Source organism: Apostichopus japonicus, chromosome 11 (assembly GCF_037975245.1).
Source record: "Apostichopus japonicus isolate 1M-3 chromosome 11, ASM3797524v1, whole genome shotgun sequence".
Taxonomy (NCBI): domain Eukaryota; kingdom Metazoa; phylum Echinodermata; class Holothuroidea; order Aspidochirotida; family Stichopodidae; genus Apostichopus; species Apostichopus japonicus.
This window is the reverse complement of record NC_092571.1, coordinates 26,172,466-26,198,308: the sequence shown is the minus strand read 5'-3', so window position 1 is coordinate 26,198,308 and position 25,843 is coordinate 26,172,466. Positions and strand designations below refer to the sequence as shown.

The window sequence follows — 25,843 nt, the reverse complement described above, 5'->3', positions numbered from 1 at the left end:
TTTGTGGTAAACCGGGCAGAGGAGCCTACATAAACTTGGTAGCGTTCCAAGTTAACCGAAAATTGGTAAAGTTCCAAGTTTTCACGTACGATGAATGGAGAGGAGAGACGTACGATACAAACATGAATGAAATGGGCGAGACCAAAATAGTAAATTAGTAGGGTAAGTATTTCAAAAGGAGTATCACGAAAAATAATTTATTCAGATTCGGATATCAAAAAGGTATTAAAAAATTAAGTCTAGTACTAAAATAATTTTTATAATGAAATTTGCTGATTAAGTGGAACTTTTTTCTTCATTTTATTTGTAGAGTGATTTGCAGCCACCCTGTCACGTTCAATTATGTGTTCATCATGCATGCGCCATGTGACACAGTCGAGTCGGCTTCGCAGCTAGACTCAGCGCAGATAATAATATTTTCTTTGGGCTCAGACTCTAATACATACAGTCCTACGCAGGCTATACAGTTGATACAAACTCGCATAGAAGTGTTTCCAATAGTGGATTATAAGAAGACGAAATCTTGTCAGTATTTACTTTTTGTTTTGGCTTAACTATAATACGCATCAGGTAAGTTCGTCGTTCGTTACGTTTTATCCATTTAGCTCCGTCACTTTATTTTAGTTCTAGGATATCACGCAGTCAATAATGTTGTGGAAGAGTAAGCTTGAGCAAGTCTGAGTAAACTGTTTAGTCTAGGCCTACCCCGCAACTGTTGGAAAAATGCCAGTCTAAAACGATAAGACACAGTAGTAGTGAATCAGCTTGTCGTTACTCTGTTCTTTTATTGTGAGAAATATGCAAGTCGAGCAACTTTCTGTGGCAGTTTTCTGGCAAATGACCAATTGAAGGGCCTCCGCCCTGATGTGGAGGCTCAGTCTTGGTGTTGATAGAGCATACAGTAGTTTGTTGACAGTGACAGCACTGACATTACTGAAGCTTAGCTTTACCTAATTATCAGCTAGTTACTGTAAGAAGAATGGTAAGGTGCTAACAAACTGAGGCAACTGAGGATCTGCACATGAGACCTAATTAAACAAGACTTGTGAACTGACATAGGCCTATTGTTTTCCGTCCTATGCAGACCCGGATTGAAAACTCCTGGGCTACTGATCTGTACATTCACTGAGTATCAGCATTTATGGGCATAGGCCTAGGCATATAACCAGGGATGTGATAGAATGAGATTTTAATTCTTATGTAGATAACATGTACCCTTTAATAATAATAATAGAGGGAGGACGGACAATTACACCATCCATGTATCACCACTTTCAGCAATATACATTACTATATAGGTCTAAGCCACACTGTCGTTTTATAGACTTGTAGAACATTATTAATTCTAGAGCAAGGCTTTGTCCACACTATGAAAGAAAACACTTCATGTTTATCTTAGGGATGCACCGAATATCTGGTCTGGCCGGACTATCCGGCCGGATAGTGAGCAATTATCCGGTTCCGGCCGGATATTTTTCAAAATCCGGCCGGATCTTTTTCAAAATCTGGCCGGATCTTTTTCAAAATCTGGCCGGATCTTTTTCAAAATCTGGCCTGAATTATTCCTTAAAAAGGTGTTGGTATTAACTTAAATCAATGTAAACTATTTCCAAAAATGAATGAAAACATTCAAAGTAGGGAAAAATTAGGTTTAACATGTTTAATTTTAAAATGGTCTGACCCACTGTTTCTAAAGATCAACCAAAATAATACAACTACTGTAATAATATGAAGCTATACAGTTTGCAGTGAAATCATTTCTTGCAGCCTTCATCAGTTTAATATTGTGCAGTTAAAATAGACCATTTATATACTTATCAGTCAAAATACTGTTCCATTGAATCTTTACTTTCCCATTATTGTTGGCATTCATGTTTTCTCTGAATTTTTATGTGTGAAACAATCTCTTATATGGTTAAATACGTCTGAATTTTTTTTAATTCCACAAAAACCACTTCATCTTAAAGTTCATTCTTAAACCTTAGAAGAACTTTAATTCTCATCAAAAAAGATTAATTCCAGAGCTGACAATGAAAACAATTTCAAAAGTAACCTTTCTACAGTTATCACATACAGAGACAATTATCTTCATAGGTACAGAAGCAGGCGCGTATCCAGGGGGGGGCGTTGGGGGTGCGCCCCCCGGGTAAGAAAAAGAGGAGAGAAAAAAAGAGAAGAAAAAAGGGAAAAAGAGGGGAAAAAAGAAAAGGAGGAGAGGAAGGAAGGGAAAAGAAAAATAAGAAAAAAAAAAGGAAAAGGAGAAAAGGAGGGAGTAGAAGATAAACGCCAAGACACTGGGAAGAGAAAGAGGAACAGTCATAATTGCAGCGCTGATCCCTAAATACACAGGGTAGCCAGTGATAGATCGAGGATTACGGAGGGGACGTGCGCCTCACCCTACCCCTTACACTGACAACTCCTTTTTAGACGTTTCCATATTTCATCTCTCACTAATGTATCTATACTATATATGGTCTATCATAGCCAACTGTGGCTGGTCTTGAACTCGACCGAGTCGTCGGGAAACATGACGCAATTCGGGAAGGGGCGACCGCCCCCCCCCCGAGCAAATTTTCTTTATGATATCGCTAGTAATTTTCAAAACAGAAAATGCTTAGATGCAACTTAAAAGGCCTGGGAAGTGTCATTTCCAGCGATCTGGGCAGGGCTGGATTTACCAATGGGCAACGTGGGCAGCTGCCCACAGGCCTCCACAACAAGGGGCCTCCACGTACTTCATGAAAAATAAAAATATAAGGGGAAATTTGAAGAAAAAAATTAAATGTAGGCTGACAAATATCATCAATCAAAATCATATTGCGCGCGGCTTACGCCATGCATACGCTTGAAGTCATATTCAATTTTAATTGTATCTCTTTGTGAATGGTAGAAACAGCTAAGTGGTTGTTTTCCCGTTATTGCAGATCACACGTCGGCAGACAAACATGATTGGCCTAATATCCAAAGTCATCAATCTCAAGGTCTATTTTCTTTAGAACTAGGTTAATGGTTTTGGTTGAAACATTTCAGTACACCCTGACAGTGCGCCTGTCATCACCGAGGCTCCCGCTAGGTTTCAGACAGGTATTGCTAATTAATTCTTTTCATGTGCAATGATGAAACAACTGTCTTCTCACCCCCTCTACACACACATACTGTACACAGGCACGTGCGCGTCTGGGCAGTTGGCAATTGGCATTAACATGTTCGTCATGAATCATTTTAGTCCAGTCCAGCTAAAAGCAAGTTTAGGCCCGGGGTGTGAGTTCTTTGTGTAAACTGGAGACTGGCGTCTATGCTGTGTTTTGGCATGACAATCTTGACAGAGTGAATGCCACAAGTCACTCGTTGCAAGATCCCAAACTTGATCTGAACACAGCAGTAGCAATGTTGAAGTCATTAAAATGCTTTGTACGTGAAAAACGAGAGTCCTTTCATGTATACGAGGAGAAGGGAAAGGAGATGTCTGGAACTGATGAATATGTGCAGACACGCAATCGTCAGCGAAATGTGAGTCTCAATCCACTGGATTATGGACAAACAGATCCAGAAGAAGCTGCACTCTCACCCTCTGAAAAATTTCGAGTTCAGAATTTTCTTCCAGTAATTGATCAGTTTCTGAGTTCATTAGAGCAACGGTTGGAAGCCTATGAGAACACCTGTTCTCTTTTCGGTTTCTTGCGTAAACTGGAAACACTGGACTGTAATGAAATTGAAGCAGCTGCAGCAAACTTAGTTTCTGAGTACAAGGATGATCTAGATCAATCACTTGGTGTTGAACTTGTGCAGTTTGCAGCCTTCTTTACTCATTTTCCTGAAGATGATAAGATGGGGGAGAGAACAGTTCCTTTATAAACTGTTGATGGACAAACACGTTGCGGATACATTTCCAAATGTCGAGATAATGCTACGGATGTACTTGGTGCTCATGGTCACAAACTGTTCTGGAGAACGTTCGTTCAGTAAACTGAAGTTTATTAAGAACAGACTCCGTATACTGCAATGGGTCATGATAGGCTCAGTCATCTGACCTTGATGAGTATTGAATATGACATTCTCAGAGAGACTGACTTTGACAAATTGATCAAAGATTTTGCAAGGGTCAAGTCTCGAAAACTGCCTGGTCTGTAAATATACGTACTGTAAGTATTATATCCATGTTTATATGATTGATCACGATTGCTCGTTCGTACTGAGAGTGAGAGAGGTTGTAGCAACCTTTTTACTTGTACTGAAAATTTTGCAGGCAAACAGGCCTACATACCGTAATGAAAATTCTTCAGAAATCACAAAATTTACTTCAGAAATCACAAAATACTGCACCATTATGCATCCAAGAACACTTAATTATTGGAAAAAATCCAATACCCCTCCCCTTACACACCTCCCCCAGGACGGCAATCACTGGAGGGGGGGCCTCCACCACTGAAGGTTGCCCACGGGCCTCCACATGTCTAAATCCGGCCCTGAATCTGGGATGCATTTTCGGCCAAAATGTTCTCGTACGCTTCACCCAAACTCATGGCGGCGCTCTCTGCCTACAGTAGATAGTTTGCCTACAGACTTCGCCCCTCCCTTGGCAAAAAACTCAATACGATTTGTAAAGCAAATCATATCAGCCTCAAAACTGTCGATGTGTATAGTCAAAGGCGTAGGAGCCCAATTAGACTTTAAGTCTATAGATTTGGGGGCTGTAACGGCAGCAAAATAGAACCAAAATTTTTCGAGCACTTCGCGCTCGTTCAACATGTTTATGTCAATATCATATAAGCAAGCATCGGTTATTACATCGCATACCATCGTGTACCGTACGGTCCGTACAGGTTGCGCAGTATACCACCGAATGCTAATGTAAACAACGAAATGTCTTATGTAGATGGAGAAAAAGCATGGAGGTCCAATTATGTTAAAACTCTCTTTTACATTAGTAATGGCGGTCGGACAAGCTTAGAACTTTATTTTAACTACCAAGGAGATATTCATTTCCTTAAGCTACATCATTGCAATTAATATTTCTTTCAGTAGGTGCCCGAAAAATTCTCAGCATATTGCCCGAATTTTCAGGGAAAACAAATTTGGTTGGGGGGGGGGTTGTAGCCCCCGCCTCCTACACCATTGCGTGTAGTGTTCGGTTTCAAAATATCTGAAATCTGATATCGGAAATATCTGGTATTTTTCATTACCTTCAACCAAGTTTTATAATAGCAGTTATAAGAGGTTTTAATATTTGTACACCAATAAATTAACTGTGTCTGGATTTTCAAAAATTTCCTGACCAACATTCTGAACAATAATGGGCTTAAAACCTTGAAAAGTGGGGCTTTCGGGTATTGTGGGCCGCGACGTAGAATTACCTATACAAAATCAATGATCCACAGGACATGCGATGAGGTCGAAAATGATGTGTGACTGGTGACAATCTTCAAAAGGTTATGGATGAAAACAAAACTTTTGGGTAATACTTGGTTCTCAGGTAAAAGTGTACATCTAGTTGGTAATTGTCAAGCCCGAGAAGTGTCATTTCCGGTGATCTGGGGGGTATCAAAACGAGAAATTTTCTTGTATACGCTCCGCGCCAACCGATGGTGGCGCTCTGCTTAGATAGTAATTCACGCCCCCCGGGTTAGAAAATCCTGGATACGCCCCTGAGTAGTATGCAGTATTTTGCCAGCAAACAAATTTACATACTGTATCAAGCTTGTCAACAATTATATTGTAGTTATTTTATTAAAGAATGTAGATTACACCACTTCAAGTCATATTTAATCTCATAAATGGGGTCTTAATTTCACCTTCTTTATAATATGCTTATACCTCACCTAAGATTTACTCCTTGTTTCATACTTCTACTTCTTATTAATGATTTTCTTTTGTGTAATGAAAAAATCCGGTTCCAGCCGGATTTTATTCGGCCGGATTTCATGTACTATCTGGCGAAATCCGGTTACGGCCGGATCCAAAAATTTGGATCCGGTGCATACGTAGTTTATCTAGAAGTTCACATTTGAAAACATATTAATATTATGTTTGATACAGTATATATTATGCATGATTTCAAAGTAAGATATGGCTGATCGAATGCCTGTATAGGGACTGATTAGGGAAGGCAGGTATACTTCACACAGTAATACCATATACAAGGTGATCATACGACATAGAAAGTGAACTTGTCACCTGAATACACAACCAGTCTGTCAGTACAGGAACATATACCATGTAGCCCTGAACAGCATATACAGCTAATGTACGTATAATACTACGTCACTACTGTACATGGTGCAAGGACGTTGGGTACATACTAAATATGAATAGACAATAACAGGTATGCAAAGTATGTATACTGGAACAAAGAGTAACAATCCATTTATTATGTAAACAATGTCAGTACATTAGGCATAGGAAGATACTATAGAGGATTGTTAGCTACTGTAGGCTGTTTCCCTACTTGTAAGCCTAACTGTTTCAGTCATGTGTATTGTACACCAGCCCATCTCACAAATCGTTTATCGTGTATCGTTTGTATAGCAATCGACTGTGCACATAATCCAGACTCAATCAACATAGTTGAGGAAAATTTGTATTTATAAGTATGGATAATATTTTTGGAGCTATTGTGGTTAGCAGATTGTATCAACATTATGGTTATGGCCTACGGTTAATATTTCAAAGCAAAAAGTAGTGGGCATATTTATCAATTTATTAAAGGTTACCATGTCACTTCCCACCGCCCACGTAATATTCTCACCTATGAATACTGCAGGTTGACAAATATATCATTTTCTTTATAAATAGTATTCTCTACATTCTACCATGAAAAACCTCCATTCATGATCATATAGGAAAGTATACAATAGGGCTGTGAGTTTTCGTTTAAAGACCTACTGTAAACGTTTAAACGGCCGATTTTTCGTTCGTTTAAACGTTTAAACGTCCACGAAAATCGCGAGAAAACGGCGAGCATAAAGGCGTGGGGTCCAGGGGACCGCCCTAGTCACAGTACTCGTCATGTCGTTTTATAATAAAAATTCTAGCGCCTTAAGGGAAATACTTACATACATGTATTAGGGGGAATATTCTACGAATCCACTAAATTCAGCTCTTTATGACTGCATACTCAGTCTTTTTTTGCAGGTTCAGTCTGTTTGGACTATCATCGAGCACTATACGAAGGATTAAATCATATTACAATGGAGTTCAACAATATATTTATGATCACGGTAAATATAGAACTTACATTCACACTTACTGTTTGGTCTAGATCTTATAAAGCTCTCAGGTTATATTATAAGTTTCATTTCAAAACATTTCTGTACTGCATATTTATAAGCTGTACAGACAGGCATGGAGTATGTACTTCATAATATTGTGCCAGGTAATAATTAGTAAAATAGGCTCTGCAAACTATTTAAGTTGTTGTTTTGTACTGGGTAGTCTGAAGCTCTAGCAACATGAAAATCCATTTTCTCTATAATACGTACCCCATTTCTACCTCTTGGACTATTATCATACTGTATATGATCATTCTTCCCTTGGTTGATTTCCAATAATGGGGCAATGGCTTCAGTTGGGGCCAGGTTAATACAGTAAAGTACTGCACTAACTCCATCCATGATTTGACATGGAATGACCCAACTTCCTGTGTGTGATATTTACTTGAGATTGATTTCAATTAGCATTTTGGAGCCACCTTCAAAGTGAAGGCATGTTACCCACTACTCAGAGTCTCAGACAATATGGTCTAATATAGTGTGGTATGAAAATTCCTCAATTAATGTGGTCATGAATAATTTGGAGGGCATGACCATGCAGCTTCTCAGTACTGTTCTTTATAGTACTATAGAGCCTGGAATAAGTTAAAGTTTGTCCAGCATTTTTGAAGGCTTTGAATGTTTCTCTTATTGCATACTGTACTATAGTTCCTCTGCAGAAAACTGCTATGCATCTTTACACTTCTATACATAGCAACTTGACCATGTTTTATATATCATTGTGCGATGCTGTACTGGTTAAATTATTCCCAGCAGTTATTTGTAAAAAAAATTAAGTCATATCTTTTTGGCAGTTAATTCTGAATCCATGTAAAGATGGCTCATTAATGTCACATCATGTACACATACATTGTAAAGTAGTCATTACAGAAAGGTCTGTAACTTTTGCTGACTCTGCTTCCTCTATTTCAGGTAATTATTGCTGCCTTCATTTGCTTCCGATTTGAAGTTGAAGGTGCAATTTCCACTGAAGAATTGACATCGGTAAATACATTTTAAAGTTCTCCTGTACAGTAGGTAAAGTTCTGCACAGTTTATATGTCCAGTGAATAATCTCGTCCTGTAAATATACAGAACCCACATCCGTGTATGCATGCAGTACATAGTAAACTGAGACTAACATAGGCATAATATCATTTATTGGAGTACCATATCGTTCCCTGTGGTGAAGCTAGCATGCATCAGCCCAGCTCTAGCCACTTGTACAGGACCCCTCAAAACAAACTGCAGGTTCTGTAAATTGTTGGCATCCAGAAAAGATCCACTAGCAAACCCGAAAAAAAGATTTGCGGCCCACTTTTGGGTCGCACCCCATTGTTTGGGGGCATTCGCTATATAAGGCATACGAGTTGGACTCGATCTGTAATCTTTATTATATTTTAATATTTATGTAATTTTGACAATTCTCTACAGAACTCTACACATCACACTCAAACTAGTCTATGTACATGCCAAATTATATGAATCTACAGTGCTCTGTCATTTAATTAATGATCTCTTTTCTACAGTGTGTTAAGTGGGAAGAGTTCAACAATGGTGACTGCCGTCCTGGAACCTACAAGAATGATACAGACGGGTATGTACAGTTTACAGGACCGGTTACAGCTCGGGCTACTCTACATATATATGTACATTGTTGCTAACGGGAGCATCACTTGTAGTTGATGGCACAGTACTGTGACAGTATTGCACTGCTCAGGTCTTTCCTCATGATAGGTTGAAGACACAGTTTGTCAAAATGTTAGATCTATATTTCACACAAATATTGATCCCAAATCTGTCAAACTGTACATTTTATACATTTACATGTTGTCATGTGTGAACTTTGAATATTTGTTTTAATGTATAACAGGCAGTTGATGTGTCACTATAGGACCAAGGTGAGGGGGGGGGGGGTAGGGTGGAGGAGGGGATGATATAGAACTCCCTTATATAGATTTGATATCAATGCTGTAATTGGTTAGCTCTCAAATTTACGCTGACTCTTTGTGTGCAAACATACTGTAACTCCCACATTCCTCCTACCATAACCTTGGACAATTCATTTACATTTCTCCCACCAACCCCTATAACAACACATTTACATGATACAGTATGTTTACTGGCCTAGATAATATCAGTGAATCTTAGGAAATATGACCAGACATTGAGTTATTTATTCATAATTTGCTGAACTGAAGAATTGCTATCCAAAATGAGTAAACAAATGTGTGAACAATTTTAACAACCATTCAGATTCCTTCTCCTGTAGCTGCATGTTTATTGGAAAATTGAAGTTAAATAAAGGTTTACTTTCTAATGAGTAATACGTGGAACGTCCATTGTTAGTGTTTCGTGTTGCGGTACACTTCGCATATTGACGTCACACGGTGACAGGTCTGTAAGTTCATGAGCTTTTACGCATCGTACAGTATTTCTGGTGAGAATCTGCTAACTTTGACCACAAATTTCTCAAAATTGCTGTGTCTTTCGATAAGCGGAAACCACAGTATTTTTAGTGTTATAAAATACTTTAGTATTAGCCCAAAGAAAGAAAAATTTGTTAGCCTTTAACCATTGATTTTCAGTCATATAACATTTGATTTCCTTTCTTGCTTTTACTTAGAGAATGCTTAAATTGTCCAGAAGGCTCATACATGAAGTGGTTCAACACATGTCCAATGTGTATTAGATTCACAGTCTGTGATGAGGGTGATGTGGTGAGTAGATACAGCATACAGTGCTGCTTCCATAGGCATAGGAGGGGACATGTTGTGGTGGCAGTCTGCTACAATCTATTTCTGTGAAAATTCTGGAGATATGCTGATATTGTATCGGGCACTGTACAAAAAACCAAAAAAAAGCACCAATAATTTTGTGTGGTTGGTGAGAGCCTTCTAAGGTATATTAGACTACATTCTAACCTTGCCCGACTAATCCGATAATGATGTTGTGGAGTTTTGACACAGTTCGCACTCTGTGCTTTCTTTGTCTGTCCAAGACAATGTATGCAATGATATTTGCAGTAATATATTTGTAGTATCACTTTTGGCATTCCTTCACGAATTTGAATTTGAACAAAGGTGCTGGGGATCTTGCCAGTACGTCCTTCCATATTGGTTACATTTTTCGCAAAAATTGTTACACCCCCTCCCCCCCCAATCAAATTGGGCTTGTATGGCCACAGCTGCAACCTTTGTCACTGCAGACTGTCCTTAACAGTCACCATTTCATCTTGATTCAGTTTTTTTTTACTGTAGAGGAGATTTAGTTCTAACCATTACAGGTACATGATAAACATCTGAGTCTCTCTAAGATATCAAAACAACCTTTTTCCAAAACCCATAGACTACTATATGTGTATATACCTAGTTCTGTGCACTCCATGTTTGTAGTAGCATATACCGATTTAAAAGCCCCATTGACTGACACACTCGAGCACAAGAGTAATGTGGTCTGTCTAGATAGCAGTTTTCACTGTAGTTAGCTAAATGCTACCCATCACTGGATAGCTGACAAGTTGGCCTTTCAAGGCACCCTCAGTTTTCCATATCATGACTGTGGAGAGCCTGAACTTTTCATCGCTAATAAACAAACCTCTTCACTCATTAGTAAACAATTTTTGTATGCTGCTTCTGACAAGCTTAAAGGGGAATAAAATTGCCTCCATCGACCCAATTTTTGCACCACATGTACTTCCATTCATGCTCTTCAACATGCAAGCCACAAAAGAAGAAAACAGATGCTAATTGTTAATATATATCAGCAAAGATGTTCTCCTTCTGCATTTTGGCACTTTTCCTGATTGATATACAGTAGACTCCAATTGGAGTATGCCACATTATGCCATATCAGTGGTCTGCACCCTACAGTACCTACAGGCCAAGTGTAGTGTCAGTGACCCATTGACCGTCACCTTCTTGGAAGATGAGTCATAGGCATAGGAGCCCAATTTGATTTGGTGGGGCTGTAACCACCTACCCGAAAAGTATAACCAAAATTTTTTGCGCAATCAGCGCGCGTACAACATGTTAATGTGCATATCATATAGGCATGCATCAGTTATTACATCACATACCAATAACATACAATCATTTGCCATGTTATTACACTTCCATATTGGTTATGATGATTGGGGAAGTCGTTACAATAATAATGATCATTATAATATCAGTTTAACCATTGAAAATCACATTGCAAATTATTTTTCTTTCAGTACAGTAGGTGCCCGAAAAATTCTCATCATATTGCCCAAATTTTCACCAAAAGTTTTGGTTGGGGGGCTGCAGCCACCCCAGCCCCCCCCCCGCCTCCTACGCCTATGGTCATAGGTATGACAATAAAGTGTAATAGTTACAAACAAACTGAAATGATATAAAATCCTTCTTACAATTGAAGACAGTGATTTGGAAATTCAAAGTACAGGTTAGAAATGTAGTGCTCAAAAGGAATTCTAACTTTCTGTTGACCTACAGTATTAATCCTGTAAAAACATATATTTGATGGTGTAGCTAGGGGGCTTGAAGGGGTAGCTCAGGGGTATTTAAGAATTATTGCTGTATTATCATTCATTAATATCTTCTCTTGATAATTTTATTCTTGTCAGATTTCATATCCTGGAGACGCGACAAATGACAGAATCTGTACTGACTCCCCACCTGCCACAGGTGAGGTGATGCATTCTTTCAGATAAATCAGATTAAATTGTCAGAATTGTCCAAAATACCAGTTTGATCAAGTAGTTGCACACTCAACCATTATGTTTAGCTTATAAATTTGATAGGGGCCTTTGATCCATGCTTTCTCTTTTTAAGAACAAATAAAACAAAACTGTTGGCAAACTGCTTTATCCACTAAAAAGCCTGTGTAAGAGAAAGTTTCATTCAGCCTCTGAAGAAGGTCCTGCTAGGATCGAAACGTCAGGCCCACTTACTTTTACAGATTCCTTTGCGAACACTTAGAAAGAAACATAACTTTTACAGCTGGACCCCTACATGCCAGCTTACAGGACACCACTAAAATATTCCACCCATTTGATTTTTCTTAATGATGCTTATTTTGTCCATAACTTTTTTTTTTTTAATGGAATGGAAACAAGAGGTGTTTGACATGAGATAAGTTTGTCTTACAGTGCATAATAATGGCAATCTCTGTTAGTGGTACTTTCTATTGATCTACTATAACCAAGGCAGATTCAGGATAACCCACTAAGACAACAAAGGGTGTGACTCTTGGGTCATTCAATCTGACTTTACATGTTGGGGTGGGGTGGGGTGGGGGGGGTGGGGCGGAGGAGATTAGGAAGACATTTTGGAGTAAGATTTGCTAACAACCAATTTTTAAGATTGGTTGGCAATTTTTAAGATTGGTTGCAAAAGTTTTGCACCCCTCACTCTCCAACTTCTTCATCCCCAGATCCACAGCTGATAATTGATTCTCCTACTCCTTCTGAATCCAAGAAGCATAAACCCTACACAGAAGGGTCTACCTCTCCGACACCAGATGACCTGCCAAATCCCACATCCAAAAACTCCAGTGGACCTCCAGGTGAAATGTTTAACTATGAATTGTTTCCTTTCATTTTGTGCTTGAACCTTTGACTGAGTGTAAGTTATATTTGTTACTCACACCTCTAGATATATTGATTATTGATGATATTCATGATATATATGTTGATTATCGTCGATAATATTCACTATAGATATATTGATGATTGTTGATATTCACTATTGATATATATATATATATATATATATATATAAAATATATATATATATGTGGGCAAATACAAAGTAAACCAACACGAAATGATAACATAGAGGTTTTCCACCACGAAATTGATATTTCCAATGTTCTGTAATGTTCAATATTACTCATTTGAAGCAAAGAGCTAGAGTAAAAAGTTTCAACTTCCGACTTGAATTTTGAAAAAATGGCCCATTAGAATCCTATAGCAAAATAACGGTTGAACATTGCAAGAAAATACAACGGTTGCAAAACATTGACATACATCACATAGATGGCAATTTTTCATAAAGTTTGAAACATACTTAGTCTTTGACCTTTCCCTATGATGTCATACAGTCATGTCTAACTCACAACCAAATTAGAGTAATATATGATGTATATATCACGCTCAGTACAGCATGAAATAGATAACGGGGGAACATGTAAAAAATGTTCGACCGTTATAAGTTTATGTTAAAAAATGGCATAACTCAAAAGATTTGAAATGTATATGATCCACGTTACTGCACTCAGAATCTTAGCCAGTAGTGGTTTATATAAACACTGAAAACATTTTTTGGTGCACATGGGGCACAGGTGGCAAATTTTAAGAAGTTTGACATACAAAAATGTAACTCATGTGTATGTCAATCTTTTTCAAACATACCACTATACCCCCATGTGCATCATCAAATGAAGTTTACATGGTTTTTATAAACTATTTCATGGTAGGAATCTGTTTACACAAAAGGAACTACATGCACTGTATACTTTTTGAGTTTCGCAATTTTTTGTGGTACATTTATAACGGTTGAACATTTTTGACATACTGTTCGACCGTTACCTATTTCATGCGCTACTAAGCCTGATATGCATCACCTATTGCTCTCATTTGGTTGTGTGGCAGGTATGACTGTATATGCCATAATAGGAAAATGTCCAAGACTATATATGTTTTAAACTTTATGAAAAATTGCCTGCCATGTGATGTATGTCAATGTGTTACAACCGTTATATATTTCTGGTGTATGTCAATGTTCGCCCGTTATTTTTCCCATAGGATTCCAATGGACCAAAATTTCAAAATTCAAGTAGGATGTTGAAACTTTCTATGCTATCTCTCTGCTTCAAATAACTAACACTCATCCTAATAGAACAAAGAAAATACCAATTTCAATACTGAAAACTGCATGTGTTGATTTTCGTGTTGGTTTACTGTGTAAAGGCCCATATACACATGTAAATAAATGTATTCTGTTGTATTCTCTGACAAAAAGTTCCCATCAATCATCAATTCATGGAGATACTGTATGTGAAGCGAAAATTCAGAGGTAATTTGCTTGTATCATGATTATCATTATTATTTATGATTTCCATTTCATGCTAGTGGGTTTGTCAAGAAGTGATTCAGTTAGTAGACAGACAATCTGTCTGATGGGACAACCCATGTTGATCAAGTTGTAAAAGTTTTCAATGAATTTGACTACATTTCTCATCCATTTGCTGTTCATTGGTGTTATTTTATACCAAGTGTAAGTTGGAAGGTCAGTACTCTAATTTCTGTCCTGGGGTATGTGTCAAACTTTTCTTTGTTGGTTGTGGTGCTATTTGTGTACCCATTTGTTACCCCATAAGTGCTTAGGTGGCTGCAGATTCAAACATGTCCATATATTTTAGGTTCAGTTGTACTGCAGGTATTAGATCTATAAGAAGAAATCAGTCATCCATCAGTTTGACAGCCTCTTAGTGATGCAGAGAAAAAGGTCATGTTTGTTAATTGGCTGCCATGCTCCACCCCACATAATATATGATATTTCCCATGTACAGTTCCTTTCCATATTACTGTACATATGATACGTCCAACAGTGCCTTTGGGCATTGAGATTAAATATCTAGGTACCCATTTGATGCTTCTTCTCACTTCAATGTTGATCTGCAGCTTTCACCTCATAAGAGAGCCTGCAAAGTACACATGTAAATGATGCATTCCCCTCATTGCCTCTCTTTAAATTATTAGCCGAAGAAACCCATTGCACAGGAAAACTGACTGCCTTGTGGGTAAATATTCAATTGCATAGGAAAGCCATCTGACACATCACAACCACTCTCACTGACTTTTATGGTACTGTTTCATGGTTTCACATTTCTAACACATAACTCTATTCTGTATGGGTTGTCACTAATAACTTTGCGATTTGCACATGGCATTATTTATATAGGGCACGTTCCACACCACATTACACTCATCCCAGCTCTGCAATATTTTCAGTGCTGCTGCATGGTCCTTAGTCTGTTTGAGCACGTTTAATGTAAAACTAGAAAAACGTGAAAGTTTGCAGTGGAAAAACGTATCCCCTGGTCTTTGTTTTCCAATTAGTTCTCACCAATTCTTCCTCACCCCCCCAATAACCCTTTCCTCATATCTTACCATCGTCTAACCCCATCACCTCTCTCCTCAGTTAACAATTATATAACTACCAATCCTTAACGGTAGTCAGTATAGGCCCCAAATTATAGCACGTTATAATCGCTAGAAATTTTCAAAAATTACTTTCCTGGAGGTCTTTACTCTCCAAATTGTTCTCAGACATCTTTAAGAACACAAATGACTGAATGAAACAGTGAGGAAAATTTCCTTGAAGCTTGTTATTAAAACAGGTTAAGAATTTTGACCAAAGGTGACCATATTTGAATATCTAGCATATTTGGGGACAAATACAGCATACCTGTTAACTGCCATAATAGCTGGACTGGAGTTGCTGCACACTTAGTGAAGTGACATGAAATTAAGTAACTATTTTGCAGTGAATGAACTGCATAGGTTGGATGTTAAAGTGTAGTAATGTAGTGTCAAAGTATCATTAGATGGTACCTTCAGATTCATTAGATGGTACCCTCAGATTCAGTAGGGGATGGTACCCTCATATTCATTAGATGGTAACCTCAGACTCATTAGATGGTACCCTCAGATTCATAAGGGGATGGTACCCTCATATTCATTACATGGTACCCTCAGATTCATTAGATGGTAACCTCAGATTCATTAGGGGATGGCACCCTTAGATTCATTACATGGCACCCTCAGATTCATTACATGGTGCCCTCAGATTCATTACATGGCGCACTCAGATTCATTACATTGTACCCTCAGATTCATTAGATGGTACCCTCAGATTCATTAGATGGTACCCTCAGATTCATTAGGGGATGGTACCCTCAGATTCATTAGGGGATGGTACCCTCAGATTCATTAGATGGTACCCTCAGACTAATTAGATGGAACCCTCAGATTCATTAGATGGTACCCTCAGATTCATTACATGGTACCCTCATATTCATTACATGGTACCCTCAGATTCATCAGATGGTACCCTCAGATTCATTAGGGGATGGTACCCTTAGATTCATTACATGGCACCCTCAGATTCATTACATGGTGCCCTCAGATTCATTACATGGCACCCTCAGATTCATTACATTGTACCCTCAGATTCATTAGATGGTACCCTCAGATTCATTAGATGGTACCCTCAGATTCATTACATGGTGCCCTCAGATTCATTACATGGCACCCTCAGATTCATTAAATTGTACCCTCAGATTCATTAGATGGTACCTTTAGATTCATAAGATGGTACCCTCAGATTCATTAGATGGTACCCTCAGACTCATTAGATGGAACCCTCAGATTCATTACATGGCACACTCAGATTCATAAATGGCACCCTCAGATTCATTAGATGGTACCCTCAGATTCATTACATGGCACCCTCAGATTCATTAGATGGTACCCTCAGATTCATTACATGGTACCCTCAGTTTCATTACATGGTACCCTCAGGTTCATTAGATGGTACCCTCAGATTCATTACATGGTACCCTCAGGTTCATTAGATGGTACCCTCAGATTCATTACATGGTACCCTCAGATTCATTACATGGTACCCTCAGATTCATTACATGGCTGCCCTCAGATTCATTAGATGTCTGACCTTGTTACCTGCCTTGACTTAAACCCATTTGTGTGCTATACCATGGAACCATAAAGTTGAGGTTAGGATGTGGACCAATTCAGTGTGGTTTTTTCTCTTTTCTCTCTCTTTTCTCTTGTGGTTGGTTATTTTTGTGTGTTTCACGTTTCATCTTTGATATCATGATATGCTGTGACACTTATGGTGGTAAAGGTTAACTGTGTGATGTTAAGAGTGTTCTTCTAGAGGACAATTTAAATTTTGGTGATCTCAATGATGTTGCACTACATTAAATTATGTCCCTTATCACTGTGTGACTTCTTCATTGATGGCTTGATCACATTCCTGCAGACTGAGATAGCTTTGTAAGTCTTGTAAATGTCAAAATGCTCAAAGCAAAGGAAAACGTCCCTCACTTTGGGTACATATATACAAGGGCGTAGGAACCAGGGGGGCATCAGCCCCCCAGTGAAAAATATGGGGGGCGGAAGTATCGTTCCGCCCCCCCCCCCCCCCGTTCCGCAAGTCAGAAAACCCCATTTTCATTTCCAAATGAGAAAAAAATCTCATTTGAAGCACCAAATTGCATCTAAGGCCAGGTGAAAGTGCAAAATTCTTTACAAAATGGAGTGGGTGTTGAAGTGTGCTATATTGCACCAAATTGCATCTGAGGCCACCTGGAAATTTAAAAAAATTCCAAAGGGGAGGGGGACACCCCCTCCCCTTAGACCCCTCCCCGGGCCGGCCATCAGTCTTCAGCCCCCCCACTCAAAAGTACCTTCCTACGCCACTGCATATATATACATGAAAAGTTGTCTATGGAATTCCGTTAAATGATTGAAATAGTTCACGAAAGTGCCACAAAATACAAATTTGAGGTTTCCTACAATTCTTTCACCGTATCAATTTTAGCTGTGTAGATTGAAAATTGCATTTTAGAAAGTGATTGCACTTTGACCTTCAAACATGGCAACTACTGTATAATGTCGATCAGTGCAACTACATACTCACAGTATGCAAAGTTTGGGAACAAAAATATAGTAAATTACTGTACAACACATTAAAATGTTTCCATCAGAAAGACAGATGTGTTATCTAGCTCAGTGGTGTGGCCAGACATATGGACATTGAGGGCACAGCAAAATGAGAGAAACATTTGGGAATGTGCACAGAATTCTGAGATGTGCAAACTGGTGCCGCAAGCAGTGTCGCAAAGCCATATTGGTGTGTGATCCAGAGGCCCGCTGTGGGTCTCCTCCTGAGTGTGATCAATGGGACCAAGCCCCAAAGTTATGTTCCAAGATAATTGTTTGGTCTGCAAATTCCAATTCTTCACAGTATGTAACATGAAGCAAAACGTGCTACTAAGTTATTGTTCGATGCCTACAGAACTGTAGGCTTTTAACAACAAATTTCTTGGTAATCATCTTGTCACACAGGTACTTGCATACAGTGGTACATGTGGCTTTTGGTGATCATCGTTGCAATTATTGCATTATCCATTGGATTTTTAATCGGCAATTGTTACACTAGTTGGACACAGAACTGCATGGAGCCAAATAGAGAGTTCTTCAAGGTAACTTCAGCTTAATAACTTCAATTTTTGGTTTTTTTTCTATGTAATTTATTGCATTAAATTGTACAAAACCAATGACTTCAATATATATATATATATATATATATATATATATATATATATATATATATATTAGTGTTTGCACGGGTTATCCGGGTACCCGCCCGACACGATGCTACCCGGTTCCTAATTTATAACCTGAATCCTAAGCAAAGTGTGATTTAAAAAAAAAAAAAAAAAATTGGCAAACCGACGGTTAGGCAGATTTCCCATTGACTTAGTGTGGTGTTAGGCTACAATTTGGTCGAAGATAACAGCAATAACGAAGGGGCCCGCTCGACGCGATACTACCCGGTTCCTAATTTATTACCCGAATCATACGCAAAGTGTGATTGTTTAAAAAAAAAAATTGCAAACCGATGGTTAGGCTGATTTCCCATTGACTTAGTGTGTTGTTAGGCTACCATGTGTTCCAAGATAACAGCAATAACAAAAGCATTTTATAACTGCGTCACAATTTCAGGTAATAAACAGATGGCTAGGCTAGACTACCCCCATTGACTTAGTGTGGTGTTAGGCAACCATGTGGTCGAACGTAACAGCAATAACGAAAGTATTCCATGGATGTCTTATAACTGCGTCACAACTCCAGCAAATAAACAGATGGTTAGGCTTAGCTAGATTTCTCATTGACTTAGTGTGGTGTTAGGCTACCATGTGGAAGTAGTTATTATTTATTCATTCGTTTATTTCAAAGAAGGAAAGGCTGACAAGGAATTTTACGCGATGTTTATGGATTATAGACGGGATAACTAAAAAATAGTAATCGCAAGTGGCTTTTTACTAATTGTTTATTCCAAATGCGATCAAATTGCGCGAATCGCGCGGCTAATGCGAACCCTGGGCCTGCATAATAGATAGTAGCCTACTAGTATAAGAAACTGTTTAATAGCTAAATTGGATATTTATATGGTTTGATCCAATAGACGTGCACAAGCTAGCATAAGCAGCGGCGGCAGTGCGATGTTGGTAGTAATGCTAATTATAATTAAATAATTAATTTATTAACAAGTTAATGAAAGAAACAGAAGCAAATAAAAATTATTGAGGGAGGTTTTATACCTTATCTTACACCTACGTATTTGAACATGAAAACATTGTCAGTAGAGAATATAATGCATTTATTACAGCATCCAATATGTAATTTCTTGAAAATCGTGATACACAAGGGTAAACAATTTTTTCCGGGTACCCGGATACCCGGCGGGTAACGGTCGTCGGGTACCCGGTTCCCGATTTTTGGACCCGTGTAAACACTTATATATATATATATATATATAAATATATATATATATATATATATATATATACTGTATATATATATATACTGTATATATACATATATATATATATACATATATATATATATATATACATATATATATATATATATATATATATATATATACATATATATATATATATATATATATAAAGCAAGGAAATTTCATACATATATATATATATATATATGTATGAAATTTCCTTGCTTTCTTTTTATTTTACATCATATATCAAAAACTCCATTAGGTGATGATAAGCTCTGGTTGGGTGCTTAATTTAACATACATGAATTCATATATAAGTTGATTTTCAATGCTCATAATTATAATACCAATTCAGATGAATTTTTGTTTATTTTATTTTAAGTACCAGTGCAACAAACAATACCAGCAAAAATGATGAAGTAAGCAATGCAACTCGGATTAATTCTGAAAAGATTATTGAAATGAGTACATCCTCATACCTTCACCTTTAAACTCAAACTTCCTGTCACATGTAAAAGTTACAGGGCCTGACATTTCAATTCCTAAGCAGGATCTTTTTCAGTTCGTCTCTGAAGAAGATCCTACTGGATCAAAACCTTGGGGGCCCTTGACATTGTTTAACCTACACAGGCTTTGTGCAGTAGATATTAAGCAGTTTGCCAACACTTTGTTCTGTCTTCCTGTAAAGTGCAATTGATTGATTGATCAAGTGAACAGATTAAGACATCTCTTTCCATTACTTTACTGAAAGTTTTGAATCTTATCGTGTGTCCATTTCATTTTTGCAGGAACTAGCTGGTGATAGTGACGTGATGGTCCAGTCTTAATTTAGAGAAGATGTGGTGGTGAGGGAGGGGTGGGGGGAGGATGGAGAAGGAGTTGTCTTTCAGAACTGGCCAAACAAATATTTCAGTGCTTCATTAAAGATGTGTGTGATCAAACAAGTCATTCAAGTATATTTTGTACAAGGTATGTATTGCATGTTCTTGTATGCCCATTTGGACATCTGTAAATGAACTTGAAAGATTTATAAGCTGGCTGGACAAGTTATTTCCAGTGTTTTATTCTCTTTAAATTAAAATCATATCATATATGATTAAGAGACTGATAACATTTTACAAACATATAAATATGTATTAAAGAACAAGGTATTTATAAATATGTATAAAAGAAAGGTGTTATTTCTGGTTCAGAAAAGAAGGTAGAAAATTTTGGAAAAGGCCTGTCAGCACTGAAATTTGCTTAGCAATCCATTAGTAAAGGTTTCCTTATTATAAAGTACAGGGTTGAATTGACATCGAAAAAAGTTATCACGCATGTGTTATACATTTAGAATCTGTTTTTTTTCCCTCCAACTTTTCTTCAGTTCTCTTGCCAAAAATGCCTGTATAGGATTTGAAATATAGAAATATGCCCCAACCTTACCATATTAAAATGCAGTTTATTAGTATTCCTTAACTGAAATATATACCGTAGCACAACCTGAAACCCTATGCAAATATGTGTGGCACAGATGGATAGAAAGATAGTTTCCACATTTTACTAATTCCCCCCCCCCCCCCCAAAAAAAAAGGCAAAATACAACTATAAACCAAAACTAGTTGGTGAATTGTTGTGCCGTGAAAATATAGCATGAACAAGAATGAGGTTCAATTAAGTGAAAAGAAGTTGACACAAGGTTACCATGGAGTGTAAAAATGGCAAAAGTTCATTGTTGCTGCATGACAACCAAACATGGTATGCAAATATAATTTGACACAAGTACTCTTGATGCTGAGACTAATGTCAACTATTAGCAAGTGCTTCCATGATCATCTTTTCTGATAGATACTTGGGTCAGTGCTATAGTTGTTTTTAAAGGTATGCTGTATTGGCCCCAAATATGCTAGATATTCAAATATGGTCAATTCTTAAAAATGTTTTTATTAGAACCTTCAAGGAAATTTTCCTCACTTGGACAGGCATTCATACATCTTGTGTGTTCCTGAAAGATGTCTGAGAACAATTTGGAAAGCAAAGACCTCGAGGAAAGTATTTTTTTGAAAACTTCTAGCAATTATAGCATGCTACAATTTGGGGCCTATACTGACTACCTTTAATGTGATGTTTATCACTACGTTTGATTCCCTTGCAACAATTCCTGCATTTTTGGCCCTTTTTGGTGCCCCATGCTCCTTTACAACAGATATTATATTAGCTTAAATACCTTTTCATCAAATTTGAAATTTCTCTCATATTTAAACTTTTTTGTTGAAGTGGTAAAGAACAATTTTTTTAAGTGTAAAGGAGCATATTAAGCATTAATAAAGCCTATATGTGTTATTTGCATGATAGTTATCGGTAGCTTATTGTCTACATACAACTGACTGTCTTGTTTCGAAAGTTAAAAGTGTTATTAAGACATAAGTATCATGAAATAAGAATTGGGCACGGTTTCACAGAGGACATAGACATTCTCTCATAACAGTTTAAGTTTTTAGCTTTGTAATGCTGATCTTCTGTTTGGTCAATTGAGCAGAGTTAATTGGTCTGTTGTGTAAAGCAAAAGTCATATTAATTATTGAAATGTTTTGTCTAAATGCAACACTGTCGGTTCGGAATGTTAGATGGGGTAAATAGCAAATATTGGGGTAAATAGCAAATATTCGTGAAATAACTTCAAATAAGTCTGGGGGAACATCATTCCCAAATGGCATTGTTGCATTACAGTTTGGGTATTAGCTTTGTGGCTCTGAAGTTTTATGGGTAATTGTGAGGGTGGTCAAGGGCATTATTATCATTTAGAGGAAGTAACTGAATGGCAGTGGGTGACAAAGGACAGTTGGATTAACAGAGGTTGGGCATTTGTATGTTTTTTTTTTTTTTTTTTTTTTTGTATGTTGTAATAATGAGCACATTCACTCTCTGTGCCTAATAGATTAATAATGTTTCAATTTAAATAATGTGTGTTATTAAAAATTAGAATCTAATCAACTTTCATAGAAATTTAATTATATCAAATTTATAATTAGAAATAATATAATACTAATCCTAACCTAATTATAATCCTAACCTAATTATAATCCTAACCTAAATATAAACCTAATCTAGTTCTAATCCTAATATTAACAAAAAGTATTTTTGGGTAATGTGCCTACTGTTACGGGTGACTCTAAACCTAGTATTAAACAAAGAGTATTTTGCAGTAATGTACCTGTTTCAGGGTCTCAAAGGTTATCTTTTATTAGCCTTGTGATGCCTTGTTGATCATGTTCATCTTCATTCCTTAAATAGTATCAAAAGTGCAACAAACTAGGAGTTGAGTTTGGACTCGGACCTTGCAATGATTGTAATTTTTATAAATCTTGATTATGTATGAAGCATTGCAAATATTTCATGTCTTTATTTCTCTTTTCATGACCAAATATCCTATTTATCCCATATTTTTTCTACCTTGAACATGAAATAACTTAGTTTGTGGATTCACCTTAATGAGTACTAATGCCTTGTATCTTTTTCAAGGTCAAAGGTCATCTGAGTTTACTGGCACTCAAAATCTTAAAAAAAAAAAAATTAATATTAGATCTCGTACTATAACTTTGGATGCACTTCGTACTTGGTAGGTGGCTTCACATTCAGAGTGCATGAATTCACTTGTTTTAAAGTGAAGGTCCAGATTATTTAAGGTCCACAAACTTAGTTAAAACCTTGAAAACATAGTCACATCTTGCTGGTCACTATAAATTAAAAATATTCCTGAGGCTATATTTGAACTGATGAAAGAGGAACATATTCTAAGCACCCTGGTGAAATTTAAATTCAATTCTATCATTTTCAACATTTGATGGTAACAATTGCTTTGTACTAAAGTGAACTTGCAGCAACAGGTGCTATGCCATAGATGCACACTGACTGATGTTTTCCTGTTACGGCTTTCTTTGAAATCGTATCTAATTTTTCTCTTCCTCATTGCTATCAGTGTGCAACTATGAAAGTATACCTGTAGCTTCAAGTTCAACTATGGTAGTAGGCCTATATACTGACAATTTCAACTATTGTAATCCTGATATTCCAATGTAAGAATTGTATGTACATTTCACCAGGGTGCATAGTTAAAGGATTGGTTCAGGTGTTTGACATGTCTATTTTGTATGAAAGAGCACAGAAAGACAAAAAGAACAGTGAAGAAACTACCATGATAGCATGCTCTGTTAAGGAGATACTGTATGACACTTTGAAGATACCAAAATTTCTTTGAAAATGACTGGTGTAGAAAGACTTACTCTGAGGGTGTGATGTCACATCCTCACTTCCTTAACATGTGTGAATATATTTCTTTAAAAATTATTTACATTTTTTAACACATTTGAAAATAATATAATCAAAAATTCTTCAGATGTTTAATCTCAAATACTTCCTTTGACAAATATGAGATCTCCTGACATATCTTTTGGTTGAAAGTCATGAAATCTCACAAAATATTTAGAAAAAAAAACAAAGACTTTTCAGGAATGTGAGGATGTTACATCACAGCTAGTCAGATTTCAGCAGTTTCTACACAATCTGATAAAACTTTACACTTGAATATCTCGTTAACCAAAAAAGATATTTGAACAGTTTTTGCACCATTGTGTTTCTTTTATTGTCCTCTTTCATATAACATAAACATGTATGTCAACTGAACCAATCCTTTAAATGTTCTTCTTTGGGAATGGTCAAACTAGCGTGCGGTGCTGTACGTAAACTATAAGTACTCTCATGTCAAAGGTGACAAAGAATCAATAGGCCAGCTGGTTTTCTGTTTCCATCTTGGAAATCTTTTCTTTTGTTTTGCTTTATTTCTTATTGTATTTGTCCAACTAAGCAACTTTTGTATACATTCATTATTGCAATACGTGTGTGCTGTGGTACCACCGGTGTATAATGTGTGTGTGATCTTTACACTTGTATACTTTTGTTATAACAATAAAATTATTTTAAAGACAAATAAACTGACAATCATTTTTTAATGCTTCACTTTTCGTTCAAATTTCCTTTTTCTAAGCTGCCTGTAGGAGCTAGACTTAGTAGCCAAGTGCAACCAAGTAGCATATATGCTACATTAGTAGCAAAGTTAGCATTGTCTACAAGACTGGTATCATCATGATAAAAAAGTGGATCTCTTGGGTGATAAATATTATGTATGGAAAAGGATTTCACCTGTGAGCAGACATTTTGCGGGTGGGAAAGAAAACTATATGACAAAACTTGCCTCCGTAATTAATTTACTCTTCTGAAATGCAAGTTTCCTCAGCTGGCTTAATTTATGCTTTTTAAAGCTTATTTCACACAAGTGAGCAAATTCTTGGCTTAAAAGGCACCTATTTTAGGTGCAGATAGATGAAAAATCTGTGGGGATTCTTGCAGTCTGCAGAAATTGCAAGTCGAATATTGCTTCCTAAACTCGATTTTCCCTGTTTCAAGGTGTACAGTACATGTACAAGAGTTAATTAGAGATGTTTTTTTTTTTCAATTTTACATTAATTTTTGATAGCATTGTGTGAAGTACATTTTATTCAGTGCAGCTGAGATGAAGTAAGTGTGAAGGGCCCCAGTTGTCACTCTTGAACCAGGGCAATGGTAAACATTCACAGCTAAGTAACCAATTTCCAAAAACCCATCCCAATGCAACAGTATTTAAACAACAGGAATCACAGGATTCAATTATTATAGGAAAAGTAAGGATCTTGAGGAGTGACAGTAAACTACTTGAAATAGTATGATATCACAGACCACCTAACAATGCATTTCCTGGAGAATGAAGGAGTTATAGCCTTCCACAGTTACATATACAAGCAACCAGATGTAGGCCTACTGTATTTAGACAGGGTCTTGATTTCAAATTCATTGCCTGCTGACTGGATATCCCTTTCAACGTTTCTTTGTAAATAGAGGGCGTTGTGGTCATGTGGTTAAGGCAGTGGACTTGTGATCTAAGGATTACAGGTTCGAGCCCTGGCCAGATCACTGCGTTGT

General features: G+C 37.1%; 1 protein-coding gene and 1 long non-coding RNA gene across 3 annotated transcripts; both read left to right on the top strand.

Moving 5' to 3' along the window:
• The first annotated feature begins 390 nt into the window (after positions 1-390).
• Positions 391-12,961, top strand: LOC139975592 (uncharacterized). Of its 2 annotated transcripts, none has more exons than XM_071983618.1 (7): positions 391-570; positions 7,119-7,217; positions 8,181-8,252; positions 8,777-8,844; positions 9,874-9,967; positions 11,854-11,914; positions 12,663-12,961. In XM_071983618.1, the coding sequence occupies exons 2-7, from the start codon at positions 7,188-7,190 to the stop codon at positions 12,845-12,847; spliced, it is 510 nt and encodes a 169-aa protein (XP_071839719.1). In that variant the 5' UTR covers positions 391-570; positions 7,119-7,187; the 3' UTR covers positions 12,848-12,961. The 2 variants fall into 2 exon arrangements, with proteins under 2 accessions (XP_071839719.1, XP_071839718.1); XM_071983617.1 differs by having other exon boundaries at positions 392-570; positions 7,132-7,217; positions 12,663-12,960.
• A 470-nt stretch (positions 12,962-13,431) lies between these two features.
• Positions 13,432-24,842, top strand: LOC139975590 (uncharacterized). The gene is made up of 2 exons (XR_011795797.1): positions 13,432-18,521; positions 20,638-24,842. It is a non-coding gene; the product is annotated as an uncharacterized lncRNA (long non-coding RNA).
• Positions 24,843-25,843: the final 1,001 nt, after the last annotated feature.